The 17,415-nt window shown below is 48.8% G+C and overlaps 1 protein-coding gene across 1 annotated transcript in view; it reads right to left on the reverse strand.

The window, feature by feature from the left end:
• Sorcs3 (sortilin related VPS10 domain containing receptor 3) overlaps positions 1–17,415 on the reverse strand; it is a 568,351-nt gene that overhangs the window by 317,271 nt on the left and 233,665 nt on the right. Inside the window, exon 3 of the mRNA XM_004866511.3 lies at positions 4,522–4,621. Coding sequence (XP_004866568.2) covers positions 4,522–4,621 — 100 coding nt within the window. The remainder of the gene's footprint in view (positions 1–4,521; positions 4,622–17,415) is intronic.

Below are 17,415 nucleotides of genomic sequence, written 5' to 3' on the forward strand. Positions count from 1 at the left end.
AGACAGCAACATGCCTCCCTTTCCCTGTCCACTCGAAGGCTCGTTCTCGAGCAGACTCACCTACAGGAGTCAGGCACTGCTCTGGCCAAGGCGCAGGCTGTCAGCCTGACCCAAAGCCCCGCTCTGGTAAACACAGGCTGGACCTGGGCATTTGCCCATCTGCGTGGGCCTGAGGATGAGACTCAACTCACAGTAATGGACTCTGAGGCCTGGGGGGTTTCTCTCCCTCGAGGGGAAAGAGAAGCTGCAAGCTGGACTCACAGCTCTCCTAGAAGCAGAGCCCCTCCTTGGGCAGACAAGCCCTGCACATTCCTGCTTCCAGAACTACGCACTGCCCACTCTCCATCTTCCCAGTGGGAAGCTCAGAAATACCCAGCACGGCTGGGCCCCTAATACAGCTGGGCTCAAACCAGACGAGGGTCTAATTGGCCAATGGCCAAAGAGAGGCAAACATCCGGGGATGCAGAATCCACATCAAGTAAGGCCAGGCCAGGCCAAGGTCACTGAAATAATCAGATGCCACCACAAGGTGTTCCAGGACCACTTCAGCTGGAGCAGCTCCAAGCATTCCATATCAAGCCTCCCTCTCATTTTGACAGGACATTAGGATGTCTGCCACATAAAATGATGACGCTCTGGTTACAGCCTGCCGGAAAGGCAGAGCTGCTGGTCCAAATCCCCACTTCCTTAAGGAAGCCAAGCACTGCTGAGTGTGACTTGACTAACGTGTCCCCCAAATGTACCCGGTGAGAAGGCTGCTGCAGATCCATCATTTATGGTAAGACCACCTTGGGGTAATTTGCCAGTCTATTTCCTTATCTTACTGCTGGCTAAAGTGGCTGAGAGGATTACAGAACAATACAAATAAAGCTCCTAAAACGGAGCTTAACATACTAGGTGCTCAGTTATTGCCGACTAAGATAGTACTGGTAGAATGAACTATGCACATGTTAACACTTTCTTTCAACCTAATGGTGCTTTAACTATCTGTATTTGGGGATTCCATGTTATCAAAAAAAGTGTTTAAAAATCAACAGCTAGCTTTTAGAGCAACTATATAAATCCAAGCACGGTTTACTGTTTTGCCAGGGGCAACAGATCTCATCTGATACCTTCACAGGCCCCCAAAGAAAGCAGCAGCCATCTGTTAAATTAATAACTCATTAGGTGAAAAGCAAGCGCTTCCAGCAGATTAACCGAAAAATCTGCTGGAGTTCACTGCCATTAGCTGGCCCATAAACAGGGGGAGCTAAAGATAATGTGGGTATGGAAAGAATCAAAAGAATCTTGCTTAATGCGAGCTGAGAAGAGAATCGAGGTGACCACAGGTTTAAACCTCCATATATATGCAAGAAGGAAACTTGAAAAACAGTTGCATTACAATTATGCAAAGCTCTAGATTAATAAAGAAACAAGAGTGTTTTACATAAGTAGCTAGAGAAAGGGGAGTTGCACACAACCAAAAACTCTGGTTGAGAGACAGTCATCATGTAGAATATGTGCAGGTCATCAATACCCAGGAGCTCCAAATACAATCAAAGCCACTTAGCACAATGAAACAGAATCTACTGTCATCTTTCCTTGACGATTCAGAAAATAGTTCAGGATCATACCAGGTCCTTATGAACATTAATTTCTCTTGTTATTTTCCAAAAAACTAGCCAATTCAATTCAGGGAGGAAGGGGAGGAGAAATAAAAAGAGTTAAGATGTGTCACATACATGTACCAGTTCTCCACGATGAATGTGATCATTATGTGCTCTAAACATGTAGGAATAAAAATTTTTAAATTAATCTATGTAACATTGGACTGTGATTTGTCTTTCTCCAATCTCAGTGGGAAAATGTGCTTTTGACTTCCTAGGTGTCAATGCCATAGTAGTTAAGTGTACTTTGGTGATGATTTTCAGATGAGACAAGTAAAATAACCTGGTCTCTGTTAGGAGCAATGACACCCTTGGCATGGACATCACCTTTGAGAAAGACAAACTGGGATGGCACTTCCACGCTGATGATCTCCAAACTCAGCTCTACCTTTTGTCCAACCCCCAGCACCTGCCTTAACTTGCTCTGTCTCCCTCATGCCTAAGAACTTCTAAGCTGTGCTAAGGAGAGTTCACAGTCAGAAGTAAAGAACAAGAGCAAAATATGAAAAGAAACATCAGGAGGATAGTTTCCCTCAGCAACACACGCAACAGAGAAACAGATGTGAACAGGTGTGTTCCCTCCTATGGCACTGAGAAAAATCCTTGCAAGGATGATGACCTCGTGAAATGTGCTCAGTCCTGCTGTGGTGCAGGCAAGAGCAAGGTGGCTGCTGATGGCTATCCGTCCTGTTCCTCCCAATGTGCATGTACTCACTGGATTTTCTGGACCCCACAGTCACCGAGAGGGCATTGGAGGGACACTAAACTGGGAGTCCGGAGACCAAAGCACTAACCCCCAAGTGCCTGGGGTGGGACACTTGTCTGGGCCTCAGTTTCCTTCTCAATGAAGGGGGAAAGGTGGAGGAAGGACTGATAGACACATCACTGACTGGATTCAGTGATCTTATGTGTCCATCGTGGACATGCACCAACCTTTAGCTCCTGATCGTGAAACAGTTCCAGACCCCTGGGCTATGACTGTGCAGGAGGAAAAGGTACAAAGGACAAGCTGATGCAAGTCCATCTGCACTGAGAACCAAGAGTCCTGGGTTCTGATCCTGGCTCCTTCTTCTGCCTGGCTTTGTAGACTTTTAGGATTCAGGTTTCTCATCTGTAAAATGAGGTTGTTAGTAAAGATGCAGGATTCTAACCTGAGACTCCATGGATGTCTGGCGTCCACGAGTGGGATTTGGGGTATTCACAAACCCCTCAAAATGTATAAGAAACTCTTATAGCACAGGCCTGTTTCTAGAAAGGAGGTCTAGAACTGCAATCACATCTGCAGAAGGACTGCAGTTCAAAACCTGCTAATCAGCACTGGAATACATGAACTCTGCTATCCCTTCTACCTCTACCACTCAGCAGTTCAAATAACACCACTGAAACATGTGAACATCCAACTTTGGGACCCAACAAACAGAAAACTACTCAGCTGAAGCCAATATCAGGTGCCTAATCAGCCATCCTGCCTACCGAGGATGAGGGACTTGCACTGGGGGGCTGTCTGAGTGTCTGGGAACCCTGGAGCTGGCTGAGCCCTGAACTACGTCACCAGTGCTCGGTCCGGGCCAGCAAACCAGCTTCCTCCGTGCGTGGGTGTATTTAGTGTCATCGAGGGGAAAGAAAGAGAAGACGTGAAGCTGTGTTAGGGCGCTAAGGCTTCCAGTCAATGCTGCTCTACACTGAGCAGCATAACAATCATTCTCAGCCAAGCTTGGACTCTGCCGTGTGGGAATCAAGGTCAGGGCTCTGCACAGTGGATGGACACCCTCTCCTCAGCCTGCCTGCATGAAACAAGGGTGCACAAGACCACTGGCAAATGCAGACTGCATTGCCAGCCTCTTAGAAACATTAAAATAACCTAAATACGGTCACTATGGTGCAGGGCTGTCTAAGTTTCTAAACAGTAGAGCTTTCCAAGCCGGGGAAAGATCACACCTTCCAAAATCCAGTACTGTACAGCATTTATGTTCCCAAACCACCTATTGTTCCACTGACTCTGGGACTCCTCTTCCAAGCAGGCCTCCGGGACCAAGGTCTGAACCTTACATGATTTCATCCTAGCTAGTAGGTAAGAACAAAGAGAAGCAGAAGAGCCGGCTGAGCCAGGAAAGGGACTCCATGTGAATAAGACGCTCTCCATTCCGCCGCCTGCCTCGCAAGCCCAAGGGCCCGAGTTCGATCCCTGGTACCAAAAAATACAAAACAAAACAAAACAAAAGACACTCTCCAAAACTAGACCAGCAAGAGGGAAGCTGCAGAAAGACTCAACCCTGAAAAAGAGCAGACTCACTTAATTCTACATCTGCTGTTTAACCACCGACTGCTTCAAGCTAGAAGATGACGTATTTATTTGAGCTTTAGTTTCTTTACCTGTAAAGTGTGACAAGAATATTCTCTACCCAATAGATTCACTGTTTACATAAACGAGCTGAGACAGGTAAGCACTCAGCACCATTCCTGGTCTGGAGGAGCCCCTCACATGGCCATCTAATTCCGCTGGTAATGTCGCTGCTGCTATTGTTGCGTTCATTATTATCACTATCAACTGCTGTTAGAATTACCATGCGCCAGGCACAGTGGTGTATGCTTGTAATCCCAACTACTTGAGAAGCTGAAGCAGGGAGACTGCGAACAAGGAGGCCAGTCTGAGCAACTTAGCCAGATCCCATCTCAAATTAAAAATTTTTTAAAGGGCAAGAGATGTAGCTCCCTGGGTTTAATTCTCAGTACCAGAAAATTACCTACAGTGTGTGTGAACTTCCTAGCACAGAAAGCACATGCTCTATGAGAGACTCCATGAGTTTTTCTTAACTTCTGCCTTAGCAGAGCTGCCACCCAGCAGGAGTGCTCAGAGCCCTGCCCTGCCTCTTACCTTCCTTTTGTTGGTGGGATTGACATAGAGGTAACTGAGAACAGTCTTCAAACCCACTTTGTCGTTCAGCTTTTCATAGGTGGCGCCGTAGTCTGTTGACCTGCAGCAAGAGGAAAGAGAAAAAAGAAAAGAAAAAGGGAGAGATTGTTTTTATCAAGCAGGGGATGATGTTTAAAGGGGAGTCATACTCCCCAGACCCAAATCTTTGTTCCCAAATCACATGAGTGCTTAAAATTGTTCTTCAGCGATAAAAAGCCCCATTAATTTGAGAAGAGCAATTAGACTAATGCATCTGCTCATTACCTAAGCTTGTTCCCCTTCCGTCCTGGCCTTTCTCAGAGACCTACTTTTGCGCCCTTTGTGAAGTTGTGCAGTGAAAGGAGCTGCTGCAGATGCCTGCCTGCCATGGGCTCTCTGTAGGGTACTAAACAGGCAGCGAATTCCCACTGCCCAGCCCCCATACAGGAGCTGCAGGTGGGGCACAATGAGAGGATGCCAGACGGTTCCTGAACTTCCACCAACATCACATCCCTTCCACTGAGCCTGAGGCAAGGGGACCCTCAACAGGGCAAGAAGTGCCCAAGAACCTGTGGGGTCTAATGGCCAAGTGAAGTCACCCAGACAGAGGGTCTGGTGCTTTACACAGGAGCAATGGTGCACCCAGGACGTGACACGGAGCTGCTTCGTGTGTCCATCCTGCCCGCTGTCCTCCTGGACACCCACTCCTCCTCTGAGCCTCATTCCCGGCAGACTGACCTGACCACAGGTAGGAGCTGAGAGGGGAAAGGCAGGGCAGCCGTCCACAGCTCCCTCCTCCCTACGCTGCCTGTGCACAGCAGAAGAAGGCAAGAAGGTGCCAGAGGGGCATGAGAACAGCGGGGCTGTCACCTCTTCCAGCTGGCCACACTCCCAGACACCACCTTCCCTTCCCGCCACCTCAGGCGCCTCTCCGAGGGCACACAAGCCGCCCCACCTTCTCCACTGCAGGACCTCGCTGCTGCATTCTCTTGCCCTGAGTCCACAGCTCCAACTTTGCCTGACTTTGGTTTTGTCACATCCTCGTAACCAGCTGCCACTGCGGTTTCTTCAGCCTTTATCCATCTCACTCCAATCTGGCCCTGCCGGGCCTGGAGCTTGGCTGGAGAAGGCCCACGGCACGGCTATGCCACGATGCCGAGCCTCTGATGAGGCTTCGCCAGCCTTTTCCCCAAAGGCCACGCGTCTGTCCCCTGCACGAGAACACTTTGCCACCCCATCCTTGTGCATCCAAGCTGCACCGTGTTTCTTCTTTTCTAATCTGGGACAGTGTCTTGATTATTTCCTTCACATCTGTTCCCGCAAACACAAGGTCATCTCAAGGACGAAGCTCTTCAGGGAGCATGATAAGAAGGAAGAACATAAACTCTGGGTATAGCAAAATCTCTGTTTCTTCCCTAGATCTGCAGCTCTCTGGCTTCATGGCCTTATGTAAGTTACTTAACCTGCAAAAGCTGCGTGCTTCTTATCCAAAAACGGAGCTAATTTAATTCTCACAAGCACTTGTGAGGACGCAAAAATATAACCTACTAGGAGGATGCAGTAAACTGAAATGTTAAAAAAACAAGTAAAAGGTGCAGAAGAGGCCTTTACACATTATATACATTCAGCGCATTACTGATTAAACAAACGTCAGCATTTCAATCCCTCCCTAGGCTATTGGCCACACAGGCATCGGTTATGCTAACTTTATTAATCTGTCCCCCCAGGCTCCCTTCTTGTGGGTGACCTGTCCACCTCAAGCACAGAGCCCTAGGAATCATGCCCAAGCTTTCTCTTTGCCTTTCTCTCTCAAAAACAGCTCAGTCTCCAAGTCTGCCGGATTCTGTGTCCTAAATTGGATCCCGACATCCTCGCCATTTCCATGCCACGGTGTGGCTCACACAGGATTGCTTTTGTGACACCAAATGCTCTTTGACGCACTTCTTCCGGTGCCCCTGCCCATCCTCCATGCTGCTCTCAGCCCGTATCTCGTTCACAGGATTGTCCGCCCTGCTCCAGCCCACGATCACCCACTGCCACACGCAGTCAAGCTTCATCTTCCAAGCTTAGTCTTATAACATCGAGCTTCAGTCTCCCTCACGGGATCCATTTCCGGCCACTTGTTCTTCCACTCCTCTCTCACCCTCCTCACAAAACTTTCCTAACTGTGTCCTGCATCTCCTCCGCCCTCCACTTCTGTCTACGTCATCCCCACCATCTGAACCCGCGTCCTTTCTTCTTCTTCGTAAAGTTCGCTCCAACCTTCAACACCTAAGGCTAATGGCGTCACTCTTCTAACTTCCTCAGAGGGAGACTAATCATCATTCCCAGTGCCCCACACCACCTCTGTACATACTCTATTAGCAGTGAGCCCATACTATCCGTATTCTGGGACCTCCGTCTGGACTGATGCTCCTTATGAACAAGGAGCTTTTCCTATAGTAGCACTAATGCCTCTGTCGTGCTTGGGAAAAAGAAAGACACGCAGTACCTTACTTCAGGAACTCAATTCCCTCCACGATTCTGCAAACCTAACTGGATGAGAACCAAATCAAATTTGCCCACAAGGTCAACACTGAACCTAGCCACTGAATTTAATGTAATTCTCGTCCAACTCGGTTTGTGGCCAGAATCGTGGAAAGAATCGTTTGTGAGCTGAGGTCCCACTGTAACTGTTTCCGTGTTGTTTTATTTTGTCTCTGTCTGTGAGAGTGAGTGAATGAGTGGATGTATGAGTTGGCCCAAGTGTGCTCCGAAGCTCTTAACCAGCTGCTCAGGTTCAGTGAGAGCACACAGCCCCTCCTGGACATCACTCGTAGCATGGTGAATGCTGCTGACTGCACGGACTGTGAGCATCTGGTGCCAGAAAGGACCTGCAGTTCACTCGTGCTCAGAGGAGGATGAAATGACCAACTGACCCATCACACTGAGCACCTGTGCTCCCTGCTGCAGTGCAGGGGCCACCCATGATCTCTAGGGATGGTCAGTGCAAGCTTTCATCAACTCCAATAAAGTCCTTTACTGAATGAGTTACTTCTCGGTTCTACATTCCCTACAGCATAGATGCAGCATGGTGTGATAAAAGAACACTGAGCTTGAAGTCTGGAAATCCAGATGCTAGAACCCATGTATTACTGGACGAGCCAGTTCTCTATGCCTGTGATAGAAAAAAATTATTGTGACTCCTATTGAAATGTTAGGCTAGGCTTTATTCAAAACACCAACAGCAGGTACAAATATGATTGCAGTGGCGTTTGCAGTAGGAGAATGGGATTTGGCTCAAGCAGGAATTTATAGCCAAGGAGCAGGGTGGAGCCAGTGGATGGAAAATTTCTGCAGGGCCAGGGTAATTCTTTGCTAAACTAACCTCATAGAATTTGTGCAGAATGCACACAAGGGTGCTCAGATATTACCTGGGGGACCCACAGGGTGAAGACTTTGATCACATAGCCAAGCTGAGGAATTCAGGCTAAAATGACTTAGTAGTATTCTTCCTAAAATTGAGCTCTTGAGAATATGCCTGAGGTTAGGGCCTAGTTAAAAGGAATTCAGAAGAGCCTGACCAGAATTTGGTGAAGAAGAGAAGCCCCGTCAAGTCCCGTTCTGTGGTTGAGATGTCTAACTTGGATAATCAAAAGGCCCCTCCTGGACCTGAAACATCATTATCTCGCCAACACAGTGCTCTGCTGTGTTCCAACTAGCGGCTTTCCGCACACTCTCTGTGGCAAACATCTTGTATGAGCTACATTCGCAGGGCTCCCTGCATGACTGAGGTCATGACGAACTTCGGTCGAGAATCCAAATCACCCCCATCAAAGGCAGCATGCTCAGCACCACTGTCAGGCTCTCTCCGCACAAGCTGGATGCGGATCCACACTGACTTAGCTCCTTTCCAAAGTGACTGAGAGTTGGGACTTCCCCACCAAGAATGCTCTCCCCGTCTCACCCTCCTCCGGGCCTCCAGCAGTCTGCTCATTCAGTCTGAGGGAAACAAGCTCACCGAAGACACCGCCTGGAGCCGGAGGCCTGTGGAGGCCACTGTGACCCTGACTGTCCTTTCCAGCATGGATGCTGCACACGGCCTTGACTGCAGCATTCTGGGGGCCCCTCGGCCTGAGGTGGGGGGCAGATGGCAGCGGGGTCTCGGCCTTGTGGCCAAAGACAGCTGTGCCCCAGAACTTGCTCCAACAAGAAAGCAAACCATCTTCTAGCCCGGCGCTCCAGACTTGTGCCAGGGCAGGGGTCACGTAGCGGACACAGGCTCAACACACTGTGGGTAAAGCCGGCCTCCCAAACTTTGACACTGGTTTTACAAACGGGAAATGCTCGATACACTGACATGCGTGCTGAGCACCCACCATGGCCCGCACTCTGCCAGTTTGCTTTTGCAGCTGCCCAGGCACACAGCTTACCTGGACAGCACCACATGAGTTGAGCTGTGTGCAGCCTCAGCTCCATCCCACTACTGTGTGCGCATGCTGTGCATGGCTTCTTATACATTTGGAAAAAATGTTTTCATGGGAGTGTCTTCTTATGGAATCACTGGGTCATGCTCTTCTCTTGCTGGATATTGACCTTTCCTCCAAGAAGCCTGAACTTCCACTGTTCCCTGCTTCTCCAGCCGCCCAGGTACCTGCACGTCCTCTGCCTGGTGCCCCACACTACACTGCCAGGTGCCCATGAGCCTCGGAGAAGAGGGACCTCTCTCTCTACTTCCCAGAGGTGCCTGGGGCTATTCTAGGATGCTGACTCCCCGTCTGAGCCCCTCCCAGTCAGCAGTGTCAGAAAGTCTCCGTGAAGACTGGCGCACTGCTGGCCAGACCTGCACACGCCTGGTTGCTTTCCAAGGATCACACTGCCCATGACAGGCTCAGCATGGAAGTGGGAAAGTGCCACGCTTGTTACTCACTCAGCAGGCCCCAGCCCTCCCGTGAACTGCCGGGGGGCGGAGCTGATGGCCACCCACAGATGGGATGCAGCCCCACCAGCCACCCAGGAGAGCTGAGCCACAGCCCCACACCCGCACTCCCCATGCTGCACTCCTCTAGAAGTGGGAGGGCTCTGCAGGGCTGTCTGCCAGTTCCCGGGGCAACAGAAGGGCACAGGGCTCCCCTCTGCGGGGCATCACTTGCGCTTGCTTGTACTGAGCTCCGCAGCCCCTCCCCTGTGCGTTCCTCCTCCCACCCATGAGCTCTCCAAGATGAACACATCTTTGAGCCTAGGACCTTCAGTCTCTCATCAGCCCCTCTTCCTCTTCTCAGCAGACTCCCTTCTGGGTGATGGAATCCAAAATTAGCCAATGACCACTGTTCTGGCAGTTTCTCTTCTTGTTGGCAAGTTTCATTTTGTTTTGGTCCTTTTGTAACCTCTATCAATCCCAGCATCTACCCCGGCTTCTCCTTTCTGGCCATGTATGAGTACCTCAAACTTAGTCTGGCAAACTGTTTTCCGTAAAGGTCCAGATAGCAAATACTTTGGGTTTCACGAACCTCGGCCACAAGTACCGTGGTCCCTGACTTCCAAGGGTTCGACTTGTGATACTCGGCTTTGAGATGGTGCAGAGGGGATCGGCGGTCAGGAGTACCCATGCTGGGGACCCGGATGCTGTTGGAGACCTGTGGTCAGAGACTCCTCGACCGCGCTGGGCGCCGTCAGTGCAGCCTCCTGAGAGGAAGCGACCCACCCTGCTGCCAGGCTGTCTGAGTATTGTGATTTTGCACCCCGTCGTGTGCTCAAAATGCCCATCCGTGTCTCGCACTTCCTGGTCTATTAAATGCGCTTTTTACTTATGATATTTTCAACTTCAGATGGGTCTATCAGGATGTTAATCTGGGAGCTTCAGTGTTCAACTCTGCCCTCCGGGCTGGAAACAAATCCAACGCCATCAGTGAACCACTGTGTCGCAGTGAGTCTATCGGCAAAGCAGGAGGCACGGGATGGGCAGCCCACCAGCCCAGCTGGCCACAGTCTCAGCCCCCATTCTCCGCCCAGCCAGGCTCCCACCCGCCTGTGTTTCTAAAATAACGGCCCCAGATTCCTGCTAAGGTGTCTGACAACCCTCTCATCCTTCTCTGCCTGCTGGCAGGTTGGTCGAATGCCTGCCCTGTCTGGCACTCAAGGCCTCTGCCGCCTGCTCTTTCACCCTCCCATTTCCTGCTCTCTCACCATCCAACCTCCTAGACTTTTCCTTCTTACTCCCAGCCCCAACACCGATTGCACTGTGAAGGTTTTCCTACGACTCTAACCCACTCCTCCTCTGCATTGTATCAACAGCACCTAGGAGTTCCCTGTTTATTCTCTAAATGTGTGCTTTTGCACTTTTCAGTAATTCCTAAAAGCTGCTTAAGGAAAAAATAAGAAATGATTTTTTTAATTTCTGAAAGTACAGCGCTCGGCTCTGAGAAAGCAAGCCTGGCAGTGTTGTACAAGGACAAGGGGGCCCGGAGCGAGCGCTAGCTGTCTGAACTCTGCAAGTCTCCATCCGAGCTCAGGCAGCGAGGTGCTTATACAGAGTCCACGGAGACCGTGCCCAGCATCTGTCACTTTTACGAGTGCCCTAAATTGTATTATTCTTAAGCACATTCACCTTGTTTTCTCATTTGTGATTTACACTCCTTACATTTAGTCAGGGGCTCGGCACGTGAATGCCGCATACATCATTAGATGATCGGGGGCCACTGTTTCTGGTTGTCACCATGAAGTACAATCTGGTCCAGCTCTCTGGGAAACAGGACAGAATCATCCCTGAAAAGGCCAGGCCTCGGGAAGCAGTGCCCAGCCACTCCCCACTACATTCCGCTAACCCCACAGAGGAGAACCAGAGCCAGAGCAGAGCCAGAGCCAGAGCCAAAGCCCACAAGCAGGCTGGCGCTCCCGCGTGTGGCCAGCCCAGCCGGAGCCAAGGCTCCAGACCCATGCTCCCCAGAGTCTGTGACCGAGAACCTCAGTGCCCCCTCCGGCCTGCTCCCTCTCAGCGGAGGGCCGAGCCCAAAGCCACCTCCAACTGTGTCTTTGCAATGGCGGAAGCCCAGCCCAATCACAAATACCCAACCAGATAACTACTTCCAGACCTCAATCCAAAAGCCACCAATTTGAACAGCTTCATTCTCCAAGCGGGTACTGGTCCCACCCTGTGCTTCAGGAAAACTGCAGTTCAGCCGATGCCAAGAGGGTGCTCGGCTAGGGGTCTCCTCTCCGGCCGCCCCATGGCTGCTTGATCCAGTCTCGCAAAGACAAGGTGGTTAACTCACCTACCCTCCCTCCTGCCCCGGACACTGGAACGAGGGCCATCTCTGATTCTAAATGCAAAAATCTAAAGGTTTGCAGCCCTGCACTGAGTCTCATGCAGGACAGAAGGTGGAAGGAGGTGCAGCAGGGCCAGCGATCGGGTCCCTGTGTGGCCAGGGCACACTCGTGCTCACTAAGGGACCTCAGTTCAGACAACCAGGGTGTCGCGCTGTACCTAGAATTCAAACCGTCAAAAAATTCCCAACCTATCAGCCAAGAGGACTGTTTGTATCATACTGGTAAGGAAGGCAAGAAACCCTGTGAAGAAAAAGAAAAAAAAGAACAAAGCCAGTGTAGGAGAAGGCGTGAAGTCCTATAATTCCCTACCACTTTGTTTGTGTGAACAAAATGTTACAGCAGTCATGAGGGAAAGACGCAATAAAACACTGTGTGTGTGCATACATTAGAAAATACTGTAATATCAAGATATCAAGCTTATTGACCTAGGAAAACCTCTAAGACATTAATCTTAATTTTTTTAAAAAGCCTCCTGAATAATAATAATGCATTAAACTATTGAGAAGAGACGTGGTGTATGCAGACACAACAAAGTAATTTATTTTCATTAAGTATAGACACGTACAAAATGCATATAAAAATACAATTAACTGGTAAAAGATGTGGCCTCTGGACAGGGAACTGGGAGGGGTGGTGACAGGGACTGGATCTGGGAATGATGCAACATTTCCAAGTGAAACGTATCCTCATGGCATTCATGGTTAAAAGTCACAGCAATGATGCAACTGGCACTGAGCAGTCACAATACAGATCAGTGCATGGACACATCTGGGGGATCCTACTACAGACAAGCGTGTGTGCTGTGTTCACGCAGGCAGACCAGCACAGACATAAGAGGATTCATTTCAGTTGAGCAGACTTGGTTTCAAATTACATAAGTCTCATGTCTCATATCTGCTCAATGGGAATACAAAAAAAATAAATGATCGCTGTGAGCCTTAAATAGCCCTAGAATCAGGGAGCTCACTGTCAGTTGTTGGAAAACCCTATCATCATCGCTGGAGGAGAAACTGTCTTGTCACATTTCTGGGAAAATATCAGCTGAGGTACAGGTGCATGAGCACCAGTAGATGGCTACTGCCACCCGCTTCCCACCCTATCAGCCGTAAACTCCGAATAGGTGCCTGGGAGTCTGGAGAAAGAACAGCATATAATCACAGATAGCCCCCAGCAGGTGGCCAACACTTACAAATTAAAGTCCAGGGAAAATGGACTCAACTTTTTTCATCATGTTTTCCTGGGGACAAAAGTAATGAGGCTTACAATAGAAGGCACCGGACTGTGTCACCAAGAGCCCCCCTGGAAAGCGGGTGTTCTCCATGCCCCTTTAAAGCCCCTCACAGACAGCAGGGCCCTGTGACCCTGCACAGTCTTGCCTATGCTCAGCCAGACACCCTCGGGACAGAAGCACCGCCACCTAATGGGGGCCGTGCCTTTAGACCATTCCTGGCCCTCGGAACCCAAACCCCTTGTTGCATTCATTTTTAAATCTTTTCCTTCTCACTGACAAGCATGAAGGCACTCAATGCTGCCTCTGATTACTTTACCATTAGATCAAGTCTCTGCTCCCGGAGCACTGGGCCCTAGGGCGGTCAGTCTCTGTGCATGTCCTCCTCCTAAGGACCCTCAGCCCCATCCCGCTGCCACTGTCCCCAGCTCTGGGGGTGAACCACCATCCGCTCTCGGGGACATCATCTCTCCTTTCTGCAGCTGTTCCATGCCATGATTTAACTGTCTGCACAGGCACCCTCTTTCTCCAGACAAAGCAGGTCCTCTGAGGTCAGGGGCTGCCTCGAATGCCACTTCTAAGCCCTCCGACCCGGCCCACAAGGCCACACAGGCTGATACTCAAACTGAGCAAATGCATCCCAGGGACTGAAAGTACTGGCGTGGGCCGATTCCCTTTTTGACTGTGAAAATGCTTGCTGGGAGACACGGACAATGAAGCCCATGTTCCTTTCTGCCAGGCCGTGGGAGTGGGATCCTACTGGCCATGCAGGGGGAAAATAGCTGAGGGTCTTCCAACTCCTGCCATCTCCGACCTGGTGCAATGGAAGCAGAAGTCCCGACACCAAGGCGTGAGCTGAGACTCCCCTTTCGGAGGGTCCAACATGCTGTTGCGGTCGGTGCATCTCTGGCCTAAAACCTGAGCTTCATTTCTCTCTGTTAAGAGCGTTCCTGGGTATCTGCTTGCCTTCTGCATTGTCAGCTACACAGCATTATTTAAATAAACAATTGCCCTTCTGGACCTGTGTTCCACACATTGAATGCTCCTGACAACACAGCAGAGCTGTAAGGGTAAAAAACAATCCCAGCTGCTGACAGCTTTCCTTTGAAACTTTGAAGGCCAAGCAAAGAAAAGTGATTAGCTGAAAGTCAAGTTAATTCTTAAACCAGCACGTGGCTCACAGACAAATGTCCCCTACAAGATCACAGGCAGCGCTCACAGAACCCAGAGACACGGTGGGGCAGTGCACGGGCCACACAGCCTTGGATAAAAGGAATGTCATACGCCCTTTAGGGTATTTTCCCCCATTCCTGGGGATTGAACCCAAAGCCTTCACACTGGGACTTCACATTTCTCTTGTCCTTTTGCATTTTTTATTTTGAGATAGGGTCTAATTATGTTGCTAAGTGGCCCAGGTTGGGCTCACACTTGCCATCCTCCTGCTTCAGCCTCCCACAGTGTTGGGATCACAGTATGTGCCATTGTACTCAGCCTCTCGGGCCTTCTTGAAAGACAAAAGTACTGAAAACTTACAGAAGGAATACATTAAAACACAGAAAAGAATAACGTGAAACACAGATGTTGACTATAACCACACCATCCAGAGAAAACTCAGTTATTATTTTCTTGTGTCTTTTACCTAAATCTGTGCTATTTTGTAAAAAGTTGGGGCCCTGCTTTTTCACTTATGATAATACTGTAAACCCTGCCCATGCCTATGCTGCTTTGTGCTTTCCAAGAATAACATTTCAAAAACCTTACAACATTCCAATGTATGACTATATCATAATTTACTTTAGCTATGTTCTCTGGCCAGTTGGTCAGTTTCTAGCTAAATTCTTACATTAAATAACTTCAATGTGTATAATAGTATATAAATCTTTGTATGTGCTTTTATTTGTTTCCGGGAGTACATTGTGTAAGTGCAATTACTAATTCAAAGGGTAAAAATTGTCATTCAGTCTTTTGTTATAAACTTGCCTACAGGGACAATGTATACGAGTACTAGTTTCACTGCATCCTTGTCAACACTGGGTTTTATCACTTTGAACTTCTAGACATAGATGTCTTCAGGTACAAATGGATCTTATAGTTTGGTGCCCTCACATTATACAAGAATGTGAGACTTTAATAGGCGTTTTCCTATCAGAATAGACGTTTCAAAATTTTATGACCCAGGAGTTTATACTCCTAAAAGCTACTAAAAACCCCAAGAGAATTAATTTACATGTGCTCTATCTAGCAATATGTATCATATTAGAAATTATATCTGCAAAAAGTTTACATATTTTTTAACTTATTTTAAAATAACAATAATAACCCTATTATAAATGAACATAAACATAATTTTGTGAAAAGCAATTTTATGAAAAGCAACAATTTAGTAAGAAAACCAGTATCATTTTTCTTTCCTGTGTGTGCAAACCTCTTTAATCCCTGGCTTAATAAAAGACAGCCAGGTGGGGGTTTAGCTCAGTGGTTCTGGCGCCTGCCTCAAAAGTGCAAGGTCCTGAGTTTGAACCCCATTACCAAAAAAAAAAAAAAGAAAGCTAATTCTGAGACCTGTTTCAGCATTCAATCTGTTATAAGAGCTTCTAGAAAACACCACTGTATACTTGTAAGAAAATGAAGTAAAAACAGCACTTCGTTACCATTAGGAAATAGGTCCGAATTCATTCATCTCCTAAAGAGGGCTACAGACTCCCCTCAGGGTTCCCAGCACACACTTTAGAACTGCCAATGGATGCCAAATAATCTCCAGAACCCAGGAGGACTCTGAACTGTGGAGTCTTTTTTAGAAACCAATGTCCACGGAGTTCTCCAAAATCTCCCCTCACTTCCAACACCCTTCCTCTCTGGACTCTTCAAAGTCCAACTCTGCCTCCCGCCCAGACCTTCTCCTATGCCCGTCCTCCAGGGGCCCTGGTTTGCTGATTCCCTGGCTTCCTGTCTCTACAGCACAGTCTGCCCGGCACCCTCTGACCTCCACAGTGTTCTGTCCCCACCGAGACTCTGAGTTTCTTGAGGTCATGGATCAAGACTTTGGCACATGCGTGGGCTCAGTAACTGGTTTCTCGGAAGACTGCCGCCCTAAATCACAGTAGCATTTAAGTAACTAATATTTGCATAGTGCTTTATACAAAACACTTTCTCTCGAACTATTTCATTTAATTCTCACAATGACCTTCTAACAAAGGCACTTCATCTCTGTCGTAAAACTGAGGAAACAGAGACTCAGAGAGGTTAAGTGGGACTGAGCAAGTGACTGTACTGGAACGCGAACTCGGGTCATCTGATTTCAAATCCCAAAGGGTCCTTTCAACGCCCCGCCACTTCTGTAAGCAATGGCAACAGAGCATTACACCACAGGGGCTGCCCGGACTCCCTGCTCAGGTGGTATTACAGGTATTGCAAAGCACAGAGTATGCAGTCCAAATCAGGACAGGGTTCCTGGTCTCGACTTGCAGCAACACCATACCAGGAATTCTGCCTCATCTTTCTGGGCCCCAGTTTCCCCGTCTCTTAACATGGGCATAATAATTGCTACCAGGCAGGGATTACGGGAGGATTCAGTGAGAAAATCTACACAAAGAATAGTGCAGCAATCAGCTTAGTTCCTTGGCTGATTTCATTCCTTTGAATGCTATCTTATTCTCAGTCCTTATTTCTACGCCCCTCCCTGGAAAACAAGAATGACTCAATGAAGTGAAGACAGGCATTTCTTGTAGATGGAAAAATCGATTACACAGAAAAACATTGTCTCCCAGACACCTGGATCTCAATGTCACAGAGGCTGCACAAGTCCAGCCACAGTGGGATGGCAAGGAGGGAGGCCATTCTCACACAGACATTCCCAGGGCCTGAGGGCCCAGCCCCAGTCCACTCTCCTGGACACGCAGCCACTCCTCAAGGCCTGTCTGCTCACTGCAACTCGGCAATTCTCCTGGTATGCTTGGCCATGGAGGGAGAGGCAGTCAGGCAAGCAAAGTGCTGAGAGGAGCCAGTGTCTCTTGGCCAGGTGACACACTGGGGACAGCAGCAATGTCATCCTACCCACTATCTCCAGTAGCTCAGACTTCAGCAATCAGCAGGTCTCATAACTTCTGGTCTACTAAGCTTCCAGAGTCTTCTTGTTATAGGCGCTCCTTGTCTCCAAGTAGAAACAGTGCTTCAAAGTTTGATTACTTTCCTCCTCTGTAAAGTGAGAGGGCTGAAATCAATGACCTCAAGAGCTCCTGCCATCCCCAACATTCTGTGCTTCTGACCAAGTTGCAAATGGCTTCTGACTGCTTCTAAAATGCAGATCTATGCTCCAAGGGTACAGATCTGTCACGACTGAGAGG

The sequence above is a fragment of the Heterocephalus glaber genome, unplaced genomic scaffold (assembly GCF_053883595.1).
Source record: "Heterocephalus glaber isolate CG9 unplaced genomic scaffold, H.glaber_assembly_v1.0 deba00001498, whole genome shotgun sequence".
NCBI lineage: Eukaryota > Metazoa > Chordata > Mammalia > Rodentia > Bathyergidae > Heterocephalus > Heterocephalus glaber.